The sequence below is a fragment of the Copadichromis virginalis genome, linkage group LG2 (assembly GCF_057382275.1).
Source record: "Copadichromis virginalis isolate Kocher_CV1m ecotype Utaka linkage group LG2, C_Virginalis_male_GT1.1, whole genome shotgun sequence".
Classification (NCBI taxonomy): domain Eukaryota; kingdom Metazoa; phylum Chordata; class Actinopteri; order Cichliformes; family Cichlidae; genus Copadichromis; species Copadichromis virginalis.
In genome coordinates, this window is record NC_140619.1 from 31,205,682 (window position 1) to 31,222,880 (window position 17,199).

Here is a 17,199-nt window from a genome sequence, read left to right on the forward strand (position 1 = left end):
GCTCTCTTTCTCTGGTTGTGGCTAAAATATGTTTAATTTCAACATGATACATTTCATACTTTCATACTTATAGATTTAGTGTGATATTTTATATGTGTGTGTTCAATTTATTGTAGTTTTGCAAGCTCATATGACGTTTGTTCATCAACACAATAGGAATTTCTGCATCGTGCTTGCAGTGTTATTTGTCTGTACATGTTATTTGTTGTTTGTTTTGTTTTTTCACTAATTGATTACTTTTATCCTCTATCTGAAGCTGTGAGAGCAACTTTTACTCTTAGGAAGATATAGTTGTATAATGTAATCAAAATTTCATCTTATTTTTTCCGGTACTACCATTTATTAAATAACACTTTGTGAATATATGCCCAGTGCTTTAGCTGTGTTGTTACTGATATTTTGTCAGTAGTTCTACACCTCTGGTTAGTTGATACACAGAAGGTCAGATGCTGCAGAATTTTACAGCTGGTCTTTTTAAATAGTGTATATTTGTCAGCTACATTTCATACTGTAAGTTTATCTTAGTGCTAAACCACATATTTATCTTTAGCACAATATTATCAGTGTAGTAATAAAGATCTTTGCCCATTCTCGCTATCATGTCACATTTTAAGTATGAGACTCATGTCCCAACCTGGATTTGTTCCTATGTCTGCCTTATCTAAAATAGGAGATGCACAAAAAGCATCTATAAAAGCTCACTTCTACATTTATTTCATACTTCTCATACCTGTGATGTTTTCCTATCATATGTCAGACTGAGTAATTTGGTGAATTTTGTAATCTGATGGCTGTCATTATATATTCTTAGCGCTGGACAGAAGTAGCTGTCAAGTGATGGAATGCAATTCATCTTAATTGCAAGCAATAGCAATTTAGATTATAATTACATTTTTTCACACTAAAGGAATGCAAACATGTATTACTATCTGTTTGTAGGTATTTATATTTAAACACATTCCATCACACTTGACTAGTAGGACTGTTTCTTTAACAGCTTTGTCTTTGATCTTAATTTTAAAATACGTGAAAGTTGATTTCTAATTCATGTGACTGATGAGTTGTAAAATGAGGCAGTGTGTAGTTTAATTAGAGCTCTTGAGTTTGCACTGTCTCAACTGAGATTTCTTTAGCGACTCTGGTGACCGCATGGCACACTTGTTAATTTTTAAAAAAGCAACAAATGAAACCATAAATCATTGGACGGTAAATTTAGGTGTAATTCTGAAATCCAAATGTGACACCTGCTTACTGGATAACAGGATTTAATCCCAAAAATATCAACATAGCAGTAGTAGACATAAGACTAAAAACATACCGAAAGCACATGAACATTTTCCTGCACCAGTCTTGTAAACGCAACAGTGGTTGGGAAGCTCATGTTGTAACCGGAAGGTTGCCGGATCGATCCCCAGCTCTGTCTGTTCTGGTCGCTGTGTCCCTGGGTAAGACACTTCACCCTACTGCCTACTGGTGTTGGCCAGAGGGGCTGATGGCACGATATGGCAAACTCGCTTCTGTCAGTCTGTCCCAGGGCAGCTGTGGATACAACTGTCGTTTGCCTCCACCAGTGTGTAAATGTGAGAGTGAATGAATAGTGGAACTGTGAAGCTCTTTGAGTGTCTAGAAAAGTGCAATATGAATGCAATTCTTTATTATACTAATTCTTTATTATAAACGTAGCTACATTTGAACCTTTGGGTTGAGAGGGTCTAGTATGAAAACAGTCATGCAGAGCAGCAGATTAGCAGTATCTACTGGATGGAGACAAAAAACATAAAACAGTCACCTGGAGTACAGTAACTGACTCAGTGTAACTAAACAACCTGCATATGTGTGTGGTGATGAGAACAAGGCAGTGAAGAACAGTTCCAGGTACACAGCCAAGTCTGAATCCTCTTAGTAGAAACAACAACAACATACAATTAAAGATATCATAATTTTATGAAGACAAATAAGCACATTTATAGTTGTCTTACTGACTGAATGGTTTTCTTCTTCTTTTTTTGGTTGATTTTACAACTGTTTACCTGATTCACAATGTAAAACTCTTTTCTCCCATTGTCTCCTTTATAGTAACTGAGATTTTACATATTTATTCTACATAAAAATATTTTTTTAAAAGAAGATAAAAATCATGCACTGAGCATTAGTTGTAGTTTGCTTAGATTTAGTGTTAAGGTGTTTCCGCAAAACCTAACTCACGGTGGCGCTAGACACCAGCCCTAACAGTTTTCATTTCCTGTATTCATCGGTGTGGACGCGCATTCTTGCGCTCTTGTGTCTCAGTTAGGGCCACCTCCCGAGAATTGCAGTTGTGAGTCGTGTTTTGGGGTTCAGGTCATTTTTTTCCTTATTTTTTAGCCTCTTAATAATTCATCTCTTAGGATGGATTCGAAGATATTCGTGTTTCATTCGCGTGAGTTTTCTTTCCTCCTTCTTTTGTTCCATGTCGCTCATGGAGACATGAGCTATTCTTTCCCAGAGGAAATGAAACGAGGATCCGTTATTGGAAATATAGCCAAAGACCTCGGGATGGAAACGGGCGCGCTGTCCAGCAGGAGAGCCCGCATCGACGCCGACGGAACCGACGAACGTTACTGTGACATAAACATGAGTAACGGAGAGCTGATTGTTGCAGACAGGATTGACCGCGAGGGGCTTTGTGGAGACAAGGCTTCGTGCATCCTAAAACACGAGCTTGTGCTCGAGAATCCGCTCGAGCTTCATCGTATCAGCCTTCACATTCAAGATATCAATGACAATGCACCACAATTCAATGAAGAACGGATTAATATAGAAATTCAAGAATCGGCTGTGAGAGGAGCTCGTTTTGTGATAGAAGAAGCGCACGATGCGGATGTGGGGCAAAATTCAGTGCAGCAGTACAACCTTAAAAAGAATGAAAATTTTATTTTGTCTGTAAACGGAAACACCAGAGAACTCGTTCTTGAAAAAGAGCTTGATCGTGAAAAACAACAGGAAATGAATTTAATTCTCACAGCTTTAGATGGTGGATCTCCTCAGAGATCAGGTACATTAGTAATACACGTCACTGTGTTGGATGCTAATGATAACGCCCCAGTGTTCAGCCAAGCCGTTTATAAAGCCAGCCTGCCTGAAAACTCTCCTCTAGACACTGTAGTGATTACAGTAAGCGCAAGTGATGCAGATGAGGGAGTTAATGGAGATGTGACGTATGACTTTGTACATCTTACAGAAGAAGTGAAGAAGATATTTAGTATTGATCGTAAAGTAGGTGACATAAGAGTAATTGGTGCTGTTGACTATGAAACTACTACATCATTTGAAATACGCGTTAAAGCAAAAGATGGGCTGGGGCTGTCATCCTACGCTAAAGTAATGATTTCTATTACTGATGTGAATGACAACGCCCCTGTAGTTAATCTGAAGTCACTGACCAATCCGATACCAGAGAACACCCCACCTGGTACAGAGGTGGGCATCATTAACGTGCAGGACAGAGACTCTGAGAATAACCGACAGGTCCGCTGCTCCATCCAGCAGGGTGTCCCCTTTAAGTTGGTTCCTTCTATTAAAAACTATTATTCTCTGGTGACCACAGGACAACTGGACCGTGAACTAGTGTCCAATTACAACATTACAATCACTGCCACTGACGAGGGCTCTCCACCGCTGTCCTCTTCTAAAAGTGTTCAGTTATCTGTAGCTGACATCAACGACAACCCACCTGTGTTTGAGGAGCAGTCATATAGCGCATATGTGAGTGAGAATAACAAACCGGGCTCCACCTTATGCTCCGTTGGTGCTCGAGACCCTGACTGGAGACAGAACGGTACAGTGGTTTATTCTCTGTTAGCTGGTGAAGTGAACGGTGCCCCAGTGTCCTCCTATCTGTCTGTGAACGGAGACACGGGTGTGATCCACGCTGTGAGGTCGTTTGATTATGAACAGTTCAGGAGCTTCAAAGTCCACGTGATGGCCAGAGACAACGGTTCTCCTCCTCTCAGCAGCAACGTGACCGTGAGTGTGTTCATCTTAGATGTGAATGACAACTCTCCTCAGATCCTGTACCCCTCCCCAGAGGGCAATTCCTTCATGACCGAGCTGGTCCCCAAAGCTGCACACGGAGGCTCTTTGGTGTCAAAAGTGATCGCGGTGGACGCAGACTCCGGACAGAACGCCTGGCTGTCCTATCAAATAGTCAAATCCACTGATCCGGGACTTTTTACTATTGGTGTCCACAGCGGAGAGATCAGGACACAGCGGGACATTTCTGAATCTGACAGCATGAAACAGAACCTTGTAGTGGCAGTGAAAGATAACGGACAGCCCTCTCTGTCTGCCACCTGTTCCATGTATTTACTCATTTCTGATAACTTGGCTGAGGTGCCAGAACTGAAGGATCTGTCTTATAATGAGAGCAATTCCAAACTGACCTCTTATCTGATCATCGCGCTGGTGTCTGTGTCCACGTTTTTTCTGACCTTCATCATCATCATCCTGGGTTTGAGGTTTTGTCGTAGGAGAAAGCCCAGACTGTTGTTTGATGGAGCAGTTGCTATCCCCAGCGGTTATCTCCCTCCTAATTACGCAGATGTTGATGGCACAGGAACATTACGCAGTGCTTACAATTATGATGCGTACCTGACCACAGGATCAAGAACCAGTGACTTTAAGTTTGTGACATCATACAATGACAACACGCTGCCTGCTGACCAGACTCTGAAGAAAAGTCCATCAGACTTTGCTGATGTGTTTGGAGACCTGGATGGGTGCACAGAGGTATGAGCTGTTGGCAGTAACCCAGTTATATTTCAATCTTGTGCCCACTTCCTTCCTGAAAATCATTTTTTTGTTTGTACTTCAACTTTACACAATTGTCCTTTTGTTTGACTCGTACAAGAGGTAGTTCATTACATTTCAAGTTGTCTTAAAGTTTTCCCATTTTTATCTTCCTTTAAAGTGGCTAAAACTGGTTTAATTTCACCATGGTCATTCTTCTATACTGGGTGTGTGATCATATTTTTCATACTTTAGATTTAAGTCTTGTTTAGTGTAATTTCGCATTCTGTCCTGACATATTTTCATTCACATAAGGTATATTATTGCATCTTGCTTGGACTTTTGTTTTTATCCATCCATGTCATTTTTCAATTGTTAGTTATAACTACATTTATTGTTAATTGAAATTTATGAAAGTGCCTTTTTTTCAGGAATATTATTCTCATATTATAATCAAAACCTCAATCTTAACCTTTAACCTAATGTTGTTTATTAAATAATACTATTTGGGGGAAAAAAACTACATAAAAGGCATGGTGTGCTTTAGCTGTGTTGTTATTATTGTTTTTATGCAATTTAGTTGTGTTTTGGAGCAAAACAGGTTCAATGCTGCAGAATTTAAGTGTTGACTTAAAAACCATTACACATGTGAGCTGCATTTCATAGTGTAAGTTACTCTTATTGATTAACCACATCTTGATCTTTAACACAACATTATTACACTAGCAGTGAACATCTTTGGCCATTCTTGCTAACGTGTCATTTCAGCATGAGATTTGTGTGCCAAACTGTATCCATCTTCAAGTCTAGCCCATCTAAAATAACATATGCCTAAAAAGCAGCTGTAACAGCTTGCTTGCACATGTTATTCATATGTATTCCACCTGCAATGTTGTGCTACTGGGATTCAGACTGAAAGTCTTTGTGACATTTGCTGTGTTGCTGTGAATCTTTTGGATGTCATTTTTCATCCTTTGATTTGGACAGACGTTTTTGTCATATGATGGAACGCAATTCATCTTACATTTGAGCACCTCAAATATGTTGTGTAATTATATTTTTAGATTCACTGATGTATCCCCTAAATGACTGAAAATGTGAATACCATTGTTTCCCACTGGTGTTTCTTCGAAAGATGATACCATCCGAATGTAGGTCTTTATATTTTTGCACATTTCATTTCACTTTATTAATAGCAATATTTTATAACAGGTGTGCAGTTGGTCTTTATTTGAGTTTTTGTGACAGCTGATTTGAGTCTCACCTGCTTTCTGTGATTGTAAAAAGGAGATTTTGCTTGAGAGGAAAAATACAAAGAATATATAGCGTTAATTGCAGCTTTTCAATGTGCACCCATTGTGACTGTGCCATGGTGATCTCTGTAGTGATTGCACTGAGAGATACACTTTATAAATGACTTTTGTTTTACTTTAGCATTAATTACGAGTTCGCTGTTTTAACATAAAAGATTCCTGCTTTGACTTTTGCTGTCCACGAAAATCTTTTTTCTTTAACTTGTGATTTTACCAGAATATTGGTCATATTGTTTATCATAACTGAGTTTGATTTTTCACAAATACAGTCTAGATGTGTGTTATTAAAAAAACTGTTACGCTTATTACAAGTAATCCAAATAACATGTCTGTTAAAGACTGATTTTAGACTAATTTTACTTTTATATTGTGTATGTTCTTTGGATTAACTTGATCTAAAGTGATTGCTTTTCAGTGTGTGTGTGTGTGTGTGTGTGTGTGTGTGTGTGTGTGTGTGTGTGTGTGTGTGTGTGTGTGTGTGTGTGTGTGTGTGTCAGTGCCTTGCTGCTTTGTCTGGTTGCTTATTGCATTCTGACAATAATTGCTGGATGTAAAGCATAGTTGCTTTCTTGGTCATACTCAGTGACACATTGTATGATGTATCTCTGTTGCCATTAATTGAGAGGATGTTGCTTCATCTTTTCAAAGTAGTGCAAAGTGTGGTTCAGGGCATCCTTCACTGTATGTGGTACTGCAAGGTGTTGTAATCACTTTTTATCGCCATAGTTTAAAAAAAAAAGATATGTAGTAATAAGCAAGTGTGTCATAGTAACCTTAATACATGTTATCATAAGTATTTGTGGCAATTTTTAAAATGCATCAGAAAATACAATGTGACACATGTCTCCTCAAAGCTTTAAGGATGCCATTGATTGAAAACATACATTCAGTTTGTGTATTTAATAAACAGTTTGGCCCCTGCAGTCTCTAGGCGCAGTATGGATTCTTCTATAATTAAAGAGTAGTATGCATGATCTATTTTTTCAGACTATTTTGAGGTCATGCTTTATGCATATGCATAGAATGATATACATCATGGCATCTGTAAATGTTTTTCCTATTAGGAATTTAAAATGAATTGAAACAAGAGAGACACCGAACTGAATGTCTCTGAGTCTGTATATATTTTTTTGTAATAATTCACTGACTTTAGTGCAACAAAGGCAAAAATGTAGAAAAGAAAAATAGTCAACTGGTATCATTTCTATAGTGTTTTAAACAGTGATATTTTTTTAAACACCCTAAAAGCACATAAACATGTTTCCATACTCTCTTTTGGCAAATGCCTGAGGTTGAATATTTAGGTCCAGACTGAGCAGTGTGAAAATATTAATTCAGAACAGCAGATTAGCAATGCAGATTCATTAGCAATGCTGGATGAAAACTAAAACAATCATAATAGTGTCACTTGGAATACAGTAGCTACTAAATTTATCTTAACTACCTGGCTGTGTCTAATGTGTGTTGGTGATTATAAGGTAGTGTGACTGGATGATCGCTATGTGAAGAACAGTCCACAGCGCACGACAGATGTCTGAATCATCTTAGTAACAATACATGAGATTACATTTTAAAAAACTTTTTGTGAAGACAAATAAGGACATTCAGAGTACTCTCACGGGCTATTTTTTTTTTAAACAAAACTCTATCTAATGCACACTGTAGGACTCTTTTCTCTCAATTTGAACGTCGCGGATAACTACATGCAACAATAAAACAATTGAAATTTGTTGTCGTTTGCTTACACTTACTATTTAGGTGTTTCTGCATAACCTAACTCACGGTGGCGCTAAACACCAACCCTATGAGTTTTTATTTCCTGTATTCATCAGTGCGGACGCGCATTCTTGCGCTTTTGTGACTAAATTAAGACGGCATCCCAAGAGACCTCCCGAGAATTGCAGTTGTCATTTGTGTTGTGGGGTTCAGCTTCTTTTTTTCGTTATTCTTCAGGATTTTAATAACTAATCGCGTATGATGGGTTCGAACATATTTGGGTTTCATTCGCGTCGGTTTTCTTTCCTCCTTTTTTTGTTCCATGTCGCTCATGGAGACATGAGCTATTCTTTACCAGAGGAAATGAAACGAGGATCCATTATTGGAAATATAGCCAAAGACCTCGGGATGAAAACGGGCGCGCTGTTCAGCAGGAGAGCCCGCATCGACACCGACGGAACCGACAAACGTTACTGTGACATAAACATGAATAACGGAGAGTTGATTGTTGCAGACAGGATTGACCGCGAGGGGCTTTGTGGAGACAAGGCTTCGTGTATCCTAAAACACGAGCTTGTGCTGGGGAATCCGCTCGAGCTTCATCGTATCAGCCTTCACATTCAAGATATCAATGACAACGCACCACAATTCAATGAAGAACGGATTGAGATAGAAATTCAAGAGTCGGCTGACAGAGGAGCTCGTTTTGTGATAGAAGAAGCGCACGATGCGGATGTGGGGCAAAATTCAGTGCAGCAATACAACCTTAAAAAGAATGAAATTTTTATTCTGTCTGTAAATGGAAACACAATAGAGCTCGTTCTTGAAAAGGAGCTTGATCGTGAAAAACAACAGGAAATGAATTTAATTCTCACAGCTTTGGATGGAGGATCTCCTCAGAGATCAGGTACATTAGTAATACACGTCACTGTGTTGGATGCTAATGATAACGCCCCAGTGTTCAGCCAAGCCGTTTATAAAGCCAGCCTGCCTGAAAACTCTCCTCTAAACACTGTAGTGATTACAGTAAGCGCAAGTGATGCAGATGAGGGAGTTAATGGAGATGTGACGTATGACTTTGGACATGTTACTGATGAAGTGAAGAAGATATTTAGTATTGATCGTAAAGTAGGTGACATAAGAGTAATTGGTGCTGTTGACTATGAAACTACTACATCATTTGAAATACGCGTTAAAGCAAAAGATGGGCTGGGGCTGTCATCCTACGCTAAAGTAATGATTTCTATCACTGATGTGAATGACAATGCCCCTGTAGTTAATCTGAACTCGCTGACCAATCCGATACCAGAGAACACCCCACCTGGTACAGAGGTGGGCATCATTAACGTGCAGGACAGAGACTCTGAGAATAACCGACAGGTCCGCTGCTCCATCCAGCAGGGTGTTCCCTTTAAGTTGGTTCCTTCTATTAAAAACTATTATTCTCTGGTCACCACAGGACAACTGGACCGTGAACTAGTGTCTGATTACAACATTACAATCACTGCCACTGACGAGGGCTCTCCACCTCTGTCCTCTTCTAAAACTGTTCAGTTATCTGTAGCTGACATCAACGACAACCCACCTGTGTTTGAGGAACAGTCGTACAGCGCATATGTGAGTGAGAATAACAAACCGGGCTCCACTTTATGTTCCGTTGGTGCTCGAGACCCCGACTGGAGACAGAACGGTACAGTGGTTTATTCTCTGTTAGCTGGTGAGGTGAACGGTGCCCCAGTGTCCTCCTATCTGTCTGTGAACGGAGACACGGGTGTGATCCATGCTGTGAGGTCGTTTGATTATGAACAGTTCAAGAGTTTTAAAGTCCATGTGATGGCCAGAGACAACGGTTCTCCTCCTCTCAGCAGCAACGTGACCGTGAGTGTGTTCATCTCAGATGTGAATGACAACTCTCCTCAGATCCTGTACCCCTCCCCAGAGGGCAACTCCTTCATGACCGAGCTGGTCCCCAAAGCTGCACACGGAGGCTCTCTGGTGTCCAAAGTGATCGCGGTGGACGCAGACTCCGGACAGAACGCCTGGCTGTCCTATCAAATAGTCAAATCCACAGATCAGGGACTTTTTACTATTGGTGTCCACAGCGGAGAGATCAGGACACAGCGGGACATTTCTGAATCTGACAGCATGAAACAGAACCTTGTAGTGGCAGTGAAAGATAACGGACAGCCCTCTCTGTCTGCCACCTGTTCCATGTATTTACTTATTTCTGATAACTTGGCTGAGGTGCCAGAACTGAAGGATCTGTCTTATAATGAGAGCAATTCCAAACTGACCTCTTATCTGATCATCGCGCTGGTGTCTGTGTCCACCTTTTTCCTGACCTTCATCATCATCATCCTGGGTTTGAGGTTTTGTCGCAGGAGAAAGCCCAGACTGTTGTTTGATGGAGCAGTTGCCATCCCCAGTGGTTATCTCCCTCCTACTTACGCAGATGTTGATGGCACAGGAACTTTACGCAGCACTTACAATTATGATGCGTACCTGACCACAGGTTCTAGAACCAGTGACTTTAAGTTTGTGACATCATACAATGACAACACGCTGCCTGCTGACCAGACTCTGAAGAAAAGTCCATCAGATTTTGCTGATGTGTTTGGAGACCTGGACGGGTGCACAGAGGTATGAGTTAATATAGCAATGATTTTATCAATAGCCTTTATTTAAAAAAATAAAAAATAAACAAACAAAAAAGAATATAAATAGTTAACATTTAAAATAATCGTTTTAAACTCTCGCATGATTTCCTTACCCAATAGTTAAACTTAGAGAATATATTTTGTGCAAAGTGTATTTAGTATTCGGTTTCTATACACACACTTGGCCAATCTTTCTTTTCTCTGTGTAGGAAAATGTTTGAAAACTGTTGCTTTTTTCTATCTCCTTGGTGCTACGTAATTTCTTGGCTATGGTTTACTCGTATTTTTTATGTTATGTCGTTATTTTACTTTATTTTTCAATTCATCTCATCATTATATTTTATTTTATGTTATTGTATTTATTTTTCATTTTCTTTTATTTCTTTTATTTTGTTTATTTTTAATTTATTAGGCTTTCAGCTGCACAAAAAAAAAATGTTATAGAACAGTGGTGTCGAACTCCAGGTCTCGACGGCCGGTGTCCTGCATGTTTTAGATACCACCCTGGGTCAACACACCTGAATCAAATGATTGGTTCACTACCAGACCTCTAGAGAACTTCAATACATGTTGAGGAGGTCATTTAGCATTTTAAATCAGCTGTGATGGATCAATGACTCATCTAAAATCTACAGGTCACCGGCCCTCGAGGCCTGGAGTTTGACAACTGTGTTATAGAATAACACAAGTTAGTTACTTATGAAAATATGACTTCACAAAATGTCTTGCCCACTGGCACAACACTGTTCGCTAATATTAATTTAATTTAATTTAATTTAATTTAATTTAATTTAATTTAATTTAATTTAATTTAATTTAATTTAATTTAATTTAATTTAATTTAATTTAATTTACACCGACTAAACCCGTACAACATGAAATGGCATTGTTTTAGTGTTATTTAGTTTGAGACTTCATAGCTGCATGATCATCCTATCCAGCTACTTTTTGTGAGATTCGTTTATTTTGTATATATGCCTTTGTTTTATGCCCCATGAAGCCAAATTCTCTTTTGAAATATTTTAACCCGTTATGAATCCTCATGTATCAAGCTGTCATATTTTTCACAGTGCAGAGGGAAAAGGCCCTTTGCCACTGCATTCCCCTGAGACTTGCCACCTTTTAATATTAGACTTCCCTGTTTATCTGAGATAAGCATGTCATAGCTACTGTTCTCTGATGTATGGATAATCACTTAGTCACAGTTCTTTTCATATGTGGATATATTATTGTTAATCTGTAGCTAGAGCTGCAGTGCCATGGATATATTTATGTGTATGTTGCTGGATGGTGTTGCTGTTTCAGCAAGAGGAAGTAGAGTGATAGAGTGATTCATCTGTCTCTTAGTGTCATTACTTATGGAAATAAACTGGATTCTGGAGTGCTCCGTAGCAGCCACTAGAGGGATTATGTTGAACAAAGTAAAGCCAAGCATGCGAGATCATCAATAACTTCTTCTGCTTTTCATTTCATGACTTTGTGTGTGTGCGTGCGTGCGTGCGCGCGTGTGTGCGTGCGTGCCTGTCTGTCTGTTTAAGTCCAAATGATTTGGCATAAATAACATTTTGTGTAGAAATAACTACTGTCCCTGTCCTTTTGGGACAATGTGTTTAATAAATAGAGAATAAATTGAGTGGTTGTAGGTCAGAACTACTTTGTCTATCAAAATACTAATCAATCACATAATCAATCGGGGCCCACATCAGATCCTGGATCCCATACTAGACTCTGTTACATTATATAAATATTACTTTAACTGTGTCCATATCGTGTTGTTTCAAATACAATGATCGTATTTGTCTTATTAGCAGTTAATGTTCAGCTCCCAACTTGAGCTCACTTTGGTTACGTGCTGGAAGGTGATATTACAGACAGCTGCAGTTATTCTCTCAGTCTCTTGGTGACGCTCTTTTATAAAGTCTGAGTCATGGATGCTCATGTCTACCTCTATCTGTGTCAGTGGAACTAGAGTATTGGGTTAGGACCGGCGGCTGTGTATACATGCGCATTTCTCTTTTTATCGTGTGTGTGTGTGTATATGAGGGGAGAAAAGGAGAGAGGCTGTATGTGGAGCTGTCTGAGAGAGGGAGTTAGAGAGAGGGGGAGAGAGAGATGAAAAAAGAGGTTAGAGAGAGAGAGAGAGAAATCCGAGCTGACAGCTTTCTTAATAGAGCATGATTAACTCAGCCAGAGAAGCAGGAAATCGCAGGATTGCAGTTGCATTTTCAGTTCGGTATTTGGATGTATGTTAACGACTTAGCTATAATGTCGACAGTGCATCCATTTCTGAAAAAATGTTTATTGATGATGCGTCGACCTCAGTTAAAGTGGTGGCTGCATTTTTCATTTCTTAGTCTCCTTTCCGCTGTTTCGTTTGGAGAAGTCCGTTATGTTCTTCCAGAAGAGATGCAGAGGAGCTCTGTGATTGGAAACGTTGCGCGGGATCTGGGGCTGGAGGTGAAAGAGCTTGATGCTCGTCGAGCCCGTGTTGTTGCAGAAGGAACAAGCCAGCTGTGTGAACTGGACACTGCGTCAGGCAATCTTTTGATCAGCCAACGGATAGACCGAGAGGAGCTCTGCGCACAAGCCACTGCCTGCATTTTACAGTATCAGCTTTTACTTGAACAGCCCCTTCAAGCATTCAGCATAGTTTTGGACATTACAGATATAAATGACAACAGCCCAGTGTTTCCTACGGGGGAGATAAAACTGGATTTAGTGGAATCCACAGTTCTAGGGAGGCGCTTTCCCTTAGAGAGCGCGCATGACCCCGATCTCGGCACGAATTCTGTCCGTCAATATACACTGAGCCAGAATGACAATTTTGCACTGGAAATGGGTAACCAAATGAACGGAAATGCTTATCCTGAGCTAGTTCTTAAAAAGGCATTGGACCGGGAGGCACAAGTTGAACATGTACTGAAAATCAATGGAATTGACGGGGGAAATCCGGCTAGATCAGGAACTGCTTCTATCCTTATCCGTGTTTTAGATGCCAATGATAATGTCCCAGTTTTTAGCCAGCGAGTTTTCAAAGCCTCTGTGCCAGAGAACTCAGCCATAGGGACTATCATAACCACGCTACAGGCCACGGACCTGGATGAGGGGGTGTATGGGGAGATAACTTATTCCTTCAGTCATCTGTCTGACAAGTTGGGAGGTGTTATTGAAATTGACCCTTTAAGCGGAGAAGTTCGCGTATCAGGTGTCATTGACTATGAAGAAGCTAGCTCACACGAGCTAGATGTTCAGGCTAAAGATGGCGGTGGCCAGGCCTCACACTGTAAACTTATAATTGATGTGATTGACGTGAACGACAATAAGCCCGTGATAGAAATAAAGTCGGCCTCTTCTAACGTGGCTGAAGACTCCAAACCAGGGACTATGGTTGCTCTGATTAATATATATGATATGGACACTGGGAGCAGTGGGCGTGTCACCTGTACGATCTCAAAAAATGTTCCTTTTAAATTAGTATCGGAGGTCAAAAACTATTACATGCTAGTGACTGATGGAATATTGGACAGGGAAGTGCAACCAGAGTATAACCTCGCAGTAACTGCCACTGATGCGGGCTCTCCCCCACTTACTAGTGTAAAAGTTATACCAATCGCGATTAGCGATATAAATGATAACCCCCCGACATTTATGCAAAGCGAGTACAATGCCAACATCTTGGAAAACCAACCCGTTGGCACGTTTGTCATTAAAGTCAAAGCGGAAGACGTTGACGACGGGTCTAACGCTAAAATCCAATACCAAATATCAAAGGACAGAAACTCAGAAGTGTCATCTTTCTTAAGCATCAACTCAGACACGGGGGAGGTCTTTACCTCACGCATGTTTGACTACGAACAGTCAGTTTACTTCCAAATTAAAGTGACAGCTAGAGACGGCGGTGGGCCTTCACTTTCCACCACCTGCATTATAAATGTGTTTATTAAGGACCAAAATGACAACGCACCTGTGGTCTTATATCCTGTGCAAAGTAGCGGTTACATTGCTGAAGATATGGTACCAGCTGAAGCGCCTAGAGGTTACCTGGTTACTAAGGTGGTGGCTGTGGACGCTGACTCAGGTCATAACGCATGGCTTTCTTACAGAATAATCAAAGCAACACGGCCTAACGTGTTTATGGTAGATCTGCATACAGGGGAAATCAGAACAACGAGAACATTTATAGAGGACGATGAACCAAAACATACTATTGTTGTATTAGTAACGGACAACGGGCTCGAATCTCTCTCTGCCACTGCGACAGTCAGCATAATGCTTGGTGATGGGCTCCCCGTTTTAAGCGAACTTTTAGAGTTTGCAGATGAGTCACAAGAGAGCGATAACTTAACGCTCTATTTGATAATCGCTCTTTCAACCGTGTCTTCTATGTTTATCCTTCTAATCAGCGGAGTGTTTTATTTTAAACTCTGTCGGCGTGGCTACGTTTACCGTTCAACCACAGCCAGTCTGCCCGTTTTCCCCACGACCTATTGCCCCTCTAGTTTTGCAGATTTTAGCCGTTGCGGCACCTTGCTGAATGATGAGCGATATGATTCCTTTATGACCACCGGGTCGTGGAGAGGTGATTTTCGTTTCGCATCAAATACAGACACCGACACTCTTAAGAAAAGAAGTGCGGCTTATCAGAAAACCACACTGAGGCGCCTCAGTGCAGACAGGGCAACGCTGAAGGTGAGGGCAGGTGCACCGCATCCCTGTTATGTGATCAAATGAGAGTGTGCCATAGCATGTTTTAACATGTTGGATTTGAGATGGACCTTTTTAACAAAAATGTTGTAACTGGGGTTTCTTTAAAAACTAAATAAATAATTAATGCTTCTATATAATTACTTTAAATATACACGTAATGGATCTAGTGGTTCTAAAATATTTTGTCTTATATATGGATGTATTTGTGCACGAATATGTTGTCTTTTATATATAACCTCAACTTCACCGCCACATTGACACATTGGACACAGGTAGTCTCAAACTTATAGGTGTTGATCTTTTGACATATTATTAGACATAGTATCACAGAAGTGTAACTAAAGTATGTATTGTATTTATTTATATTGCCTGTGACAGTTAAATGTAGCGTTTAGTAACTTTATAAATTTTCTGTCATTTTTTTACATTTATTTTCTGTTTTTAATCTAAGAAAAAAATATTCTATGGTTGATCCCCTTTATCTTATCTGAACAAGTAACAGACACAACATAATATTTGTAATACCTTTCAGTGTGGAAAAACATATAACTGATTAAATACATTAGTTGAAATGTCTCATTTTCTGCATTCAAAATGCAGGGCAGACCGTTATGACTTCTTCATTCATCCCTATGTCTTCTGAAAGTGATATAGTTGAAGAGAAGTAGTCTTAGGTCTAAGTCTTTTGCTCTGTCTGTGGTATTTTTGTTTTTGCCTGAGTAAAAACATTAATTGCAATTGTAATTTTCCATATTCAGCCTGTTTTATTTTTCTCTTTGCTTTACTGTAGCCAACTTTTGTCATTGTTTTCATCCTTCATTTGCCCATCTATTATGTTACCACTTATCCAGCTTGGGGTCTCAGGGCTTGAACCAATCCCAGCTGACATAGTACACCCCTGTGAGGTTGTCAGTATTTTTATTTATTTGGGGGGGGATCAAATAAAGCTTTGCACTACATACCTTTTATTGAACCATATGTCAATAGATTTTGTGCATTTGATGAAAAATAAACTTTTAGAAAAGCATCCCTTTTCCTTTCTGACTAATTTTTCCCCCATAAACAACAATAACAATAATAATAACAGAGCAGTTCCTGCTTATAGTGGTCACAAGTGAGGTGAAAGAAGAAAGAAAATTCCCTTTGTGTGTCACTAGAATAACTAGTTCCTGATTTGTTGCTTCTTAACTTCTGCTTTCAGGTAACCCGTTTTAATTTCTTTTTAATTTACTCCTCTAAATGGAAGGGGGTGACCGCTTGCACACTCTCAGAACTCATGAGAACATAGTCACATATTTTAAATTTAGTTTATGGGAGATTGCCTGCCTTTTTTGTGTGACTCTTTTTTTCTCTCCTGTGCCTTTGTCTACCAGATGTGCATTAGTCTATGTAAGAGCTTTATAGTTGCCTTTCATAGTTCTTTATTGCCTTTGGTAGACAGTATATCAAGTGCAGGAACTTGTAAAAGAAGGAAGTGGGGGGTTTGGGCACAAGCGGGTAGACTGGAGAAAATAATATTACTATATTCTTAAAAGTTAAATGCAAATTTAATAATAAAATACATGTGGATAACTACATACTGTTATAGTTTAGACATTAATTGGATGTATTAGAATGATTTGGTAATTGTCTAGTGACAGTTATTTCTCAGTGTGAAAGATCATCAGTAGTCATCGGTGACCATATTATACCTGTTATACCTAAACAAAGTACTGTTAGTGGTGTTTTTCTCTCTCCTCCCCCCCCCCCCCCCCCTTCCTTTTGTTATTAGACTCTACCCTGGCCTACTTAACATTAAATTTAGGACATAAAACAGTAAACACACAACAGTAAAAGCAAATCATATTTATTCCTACATTAAAAAACAAGTGTATATATATATATATATATATATATATATATATATATATATATATATACGTGTGTGTGTGTGTGTGTTTGGCTGTAAGCTTTATTCAGGTCAGTAGTTAAAATCTTACACAACACCTAAACTGTGAAGTGTGTGCATGTGTTTCTGTGTCGCATAAGGTGCCTGAGTG

The 17,199-nt window shown here is 39.5% G+C and overlaps 2 protein-coding genes across 22 annotated transcripts in view; both read left to right on the top strand.

Moving 5' to 3' along the window:
• Window positions 1-17,199, top strand: part of LOC146717672 (protocadherin gamma-C5-like) — a 295,905-nt gene that overhangs the window by 87,934 nt on the left and 190,772 nt on the right. The window contains exon 1 of one of the 21 annotated variants that reach the window (XM_085429631.1): window positions 2,297-4,767. The exons of 19 other annotated variants lie outside the window; for them this stretch is intronic. In XM_085429631.1, the coding sequence (XP_085285757.1) occupies window positions 2,389-4,767 (2,379 nt within the window). In that variant the 5' untranslated portion in view covers window positions 2,297-2,388. Of the gene's footprint in view, window positions 1-2,296; window positions 4,768-7,971; window positions 10,437-17,199 lie in introns of those variants that run through there. One more of the 21 variants, XM_085429626.1, reaches the window with a different exon arrangement.
• LOC146717673 (protocadherin beta-15-like) lies at window positions 12,536-16,187 on the top strand. Its single transcript, XM_085478884.1, has one exon. The coding sequence runs from the start codon at window positions 12,695-12,697 to the stop codon at window positions 15,182-15,184; it is 2,490 nt and encodes an 829-aa protein (XP_085335010.1). The 5' UTR covers window positions 12,536-12,694; the 3' UTR covers window positions 15,185-16,187.